The following is a 3,706-nucleotide window of genomic DNA, read 5'->3' on the forward strand; positions in this document are numbered from 1 at the left end:
GTCTACCTGAAACAGCAATGCTTCCCTGAATTAATGCTGCTCCTACCAAAGATGAAGCTTGGTTTCCCCTCATTCCTTGCTTGAAATGAATGGTTCTCAAACTTTATTGAGATTCAGAATCACATGGGGGGCGGGGGGGGGGGCTTCTAAACTATGACTGATGGCCCAGCACCAGAATTACCAATTCAGAAGGTATAGAGTGAGGCCTAAGGATTTGCATTTCTAACAAGTTCCCAGGTGATGCTGCTGCTGCTGGTGCATATCAGCCCAGTACAAACCAGCACCATCTGGTCTCCAGGTAAGCTAGGTCATTCGTCAGGTACTTCAAAAGAATGCAGTAGGGACAACTTCATCCTTCTTTATATAAATTGTTTGTAAGTTTTTAATGAATTGGTGGATGAATAAAAGAACCTAAAACAGGCTTACCAAATGGTTGAAAGTGATTCCTTTCAATAATAGGTGGGCCAAAACAAAAAGATAGAAAGATAGATTAAATTCATTGCAATATATCTAAAAAATCTGCAGCTTAATCATTTTAAACAAACTTTTATTTTCAACTTCAAAATGCTGTCACATCTCTCAAATATATGATGAAATTGGAACAAAACCAGTGGTGATAAAATTTTGAAAGACAAATAAATATCAGAAAATCTCCATTCCTTGAAGAACAAATTCATTGTGGCTTTCTTCGTTCATGTCTTTCTATGCCTCCGAACTGTAGATGAAATAAGAGACAATTAACAAGTGAACTTGATTAAAATGCAATAGTGACTTTCTAAGTCTAAGAATAAGCAATCCTATTTACGTTTGAGCTAAAAGGAGAAATAATGTATCCCTCTTGTAACCCAGACCCCTGGGTAAAAGAGTGCTTTTGCATAATCTGATGTCCTCAATTCTGTGACACACCAAACTCAACTGCTATTTTTTTTTTAAAGATTTTATTTATTTATTCACTAGAGACACAGAGAGAGAGGCAGAGGGAGAAGCAGGCTCCCAAGGAGCAGGGAGCACGATGCGGGACTCGATCCCAGGACCCAGGGATCATGACCTGAGCCGAAGGCAGACGCTCAACCATCTGAGCCACCCAGGCGCCCTCAACCGCTATTTGCCAAACCCAAAAGGTTAGTTTGTTTTGTTGTGAGGCAACATCCTGGTATTTAGGCATTTCTTTGATTTTAATACTCTGTGCTCTATCCATAAGCAACACTCCTTTACCTCCCAGACCCCAGGTTCCAATATCTGTAAAAGAAGAAAGTTAAAGAAAAGGACAAAATATGTTGGATATAGATTGAGTTAATTACCAATCCAGTGATAAACAATAATCTTACCGTGACTATTGTTTTTTTTTTTTTTTCTTTTCACTGCCCCCTGAAATATAAACATTTACAACTGAACAAATGGTTAGGCATCAATCATTTAATGTGGTCCTAAATAAAATTCTTACCATACCTGTGTTAGTCACATTCTCAGAGGAATTCTCTCCCACTTAGTATAAGAGACCGTATTTCTGTGGCTATACGATGAAAGCCCAGCTAGTGTTCATTTAAGTTCCTTTAGCTGGGTGTTCTGGTAACTGTGTTCTAAACAAACATTGGTCTCTGCTACCAGGGCTGACGCATTTCCCACCTGTTGAAGACTTACAGCTACAACTGAAAGGACTTGAAACTGTGAATGAAGTACATTTCAGAATATGCTGCATTCTATACCAATATACAAAATTAACATTAAACTGGCTCACAGAACTAAATTTTTGACATTGATTTTGTTATTTACTTCACTGAGAAAATTTAGAAGCATAATTGATTTTATGTCAGGCATGGCTGGATGATACATAAAGCTACACACAGATACCTGGGTTCTCTGGAACTGCTCTCTTCTGGGTCCAGATCTTTTTCAGGCCCCTTTTCAGGTTCTTCCTTTCTGATCACTTCTACTTTCTTTTCCTCACCTCCAGCTTCTCGGGCCTCATCATCAGAGCTTTCATACCTATATTTACTGGCTTCATTAGTGAAGAATAGTACGGACTTTGGGACCAGAACTTCCCGGAAAAAATAGCCCAATTTATAATCGGTGGCGACATCGAGTACTCTGCCCTCAGGAGAATCAGGAGGGTAGAAGTAGGTGAAGAAAGAATAGCTGGGCATCTTCCTCGTGGTGGATACAACGCTTCTGTGGCCCTCACGTTTCTGCAGCTTGCTCATTTTCACGGTGACATTTTTCCCCTCTTTCCAGTAGATCTCACACCCTGTGCTGCTGATAATTTCTGGTCCTTTGGAGAAGAAGGGATCAGAATCATCTGGGTCTGATCGCATTTGGTATGTTTTTGTCAGGACTTCGTTGAAAAAGTATTCGTTTGACTTGAAGATAAATTCTATGGTGAAGCTCATTGGTTCCTCCAACCCTGGAAATTTAATTTTTACATCTTTCAAGTGCTCTAGTACAAGTTCATCATTTTTTCGGATCATCCTCCCAAGGATCTTCACATTTTTAAAAGCCGTCAACCAAAAGTGAGGTATGCCGTTTGTTTGCCCTTTTCCCGCAGGCTCTCTTTCCATTTCCCCCCACGCGCCTTCCTGGACACCTACTTGCCACCGACATTCACCTTCTGTGGGCTCGTGGGTTGCATTGACGATCGCAGATCTCTTCTCAAACAGAGGTTGGTAGAAGGTGGCATACTTTTTCTCTAGATCGTGAAAATCTCTGTAGAATTGAGCCTCTACTTGTGCATATTGGGCCTGGAGGTTTTTGAGAGCTTTGACCCGCAGCTTAACCGCTAAAGGCAAGTGCTGAGCACCGCCTGCCTTTGAGCTGGGTGCCCCAACAGGGGCTGCAAGGGCCTGAGGACTTGATGGCCACTCGCCAAGCTGGACCTTGTCCGGGGCACAGGCCCCAGCCTCCCAGGACTCGAAGGCATCGCCCAGGGCCTCACCCTCTTTGACCTGGGCCTCTGCTGTCGGTTCCTCTGCCTTTTGGGATGCAGCCTCCTCTGTTGGTTCCTGCGGCCCCCAGGGCGGGGTGCCCTCTGCCTGGTACTCGCCCACCCAGACCGCTGCTTCCTCTCTCGGGTGCTCCTGATCCTGGGGTGCTGGTCCTTCTGCTGGGTCTTCCACCTCTGGAGGCGCTGGTCCCTCTCCAGGGTCCTCGGGCTCCTGGGAGTGGCGCCTGACCACCACGCCGCCTGCGTGGGGCCGGACCAGGACATGGTCGTCATCATGGATACGGTGTAGAAAGGAATGGACCAGAGCCCTGAAGAGGGACCAAAAGCGCGTCATGAGGGCCTGAGGAGCAGCCACGGCGACTTCTGGGACTTCTGCGGGCTCTTGGCCATTGCCTTCCTCCTCTTCACTCTCTTCCTCTTCCTCCTCATTCTCTTCCTCGTTTTCCTCCTCTTCTTCCGACTCATACTCAGATTCCTCCTCGTTCCCAAACTCAAACTCGAACTCTGGAGACTGGTACTCATAGTCTTCCTCGTCCCCGAACTCGAGCTCCTCTTCTTCCTCCTCTTCCTCATCCTCTTCCCCGTCCTCCTCCTCTTCTAGCAGCTTTACATCCCAGCTCTTTTCCATGGCCTGGGAAGTCTTCTGCCCACCCTCCTCCTCAGGAAGGGCTCTAGAAATCCCTTCAGGAGCCAGGAAGGCTGTGCCCTCCTCGACTCCATCCACCCCTTCTGAAGGGGACACCGGGACCCCAAATGTTCTGGGGTTCT

The 3,706-nt window shown here is 45.7% G+C and overlaps 1 protein-coding gene across 1 annotated transcript; it reads right to left on the minus strand.

Moving 5' to 3' along the window:
• Positions 1–530: 530 nt before the first annotated feature.
• Positions 531–2,506, minus strand: LOC118011460 (nucleosome assembly protein 1-like 1). Its single transcript, XM_035006315.1, has 2 exons — positions 1,852–2,506; positions 531–715 (listed from the first exon to the last, which is right to left on the minus strand). Exons 1-2 carry the CDS (start codon positions 2,463–2,465, stop codon positions 703–705), a joined length of 627 nt encoding a protein of 208 aa, XP_034862206.1. The 5' UTR covers positions 2,466–2,506; the 3' UTR covers positions 531–702.
• Positions 2,507–3,706: the final 1,200 nt, after the last annotated feature.

The sequence above is a fragment of the Mirounga leonina genome, unplaced genomic scaffold (assembly GCF_011800145.1).
Source record: "Mirounga leonina isolate KUSES-001 unplaced genomic scaffold, KU_Mleo_1.0 Mir_101222, whole genome shotgun sequence".
Taxonomy (NCBI): Eukaryota; Metazoa; Chordata; class Mammalia; order Carnivora; family Phocidae; genus Mirounga; species Mirounga leonina.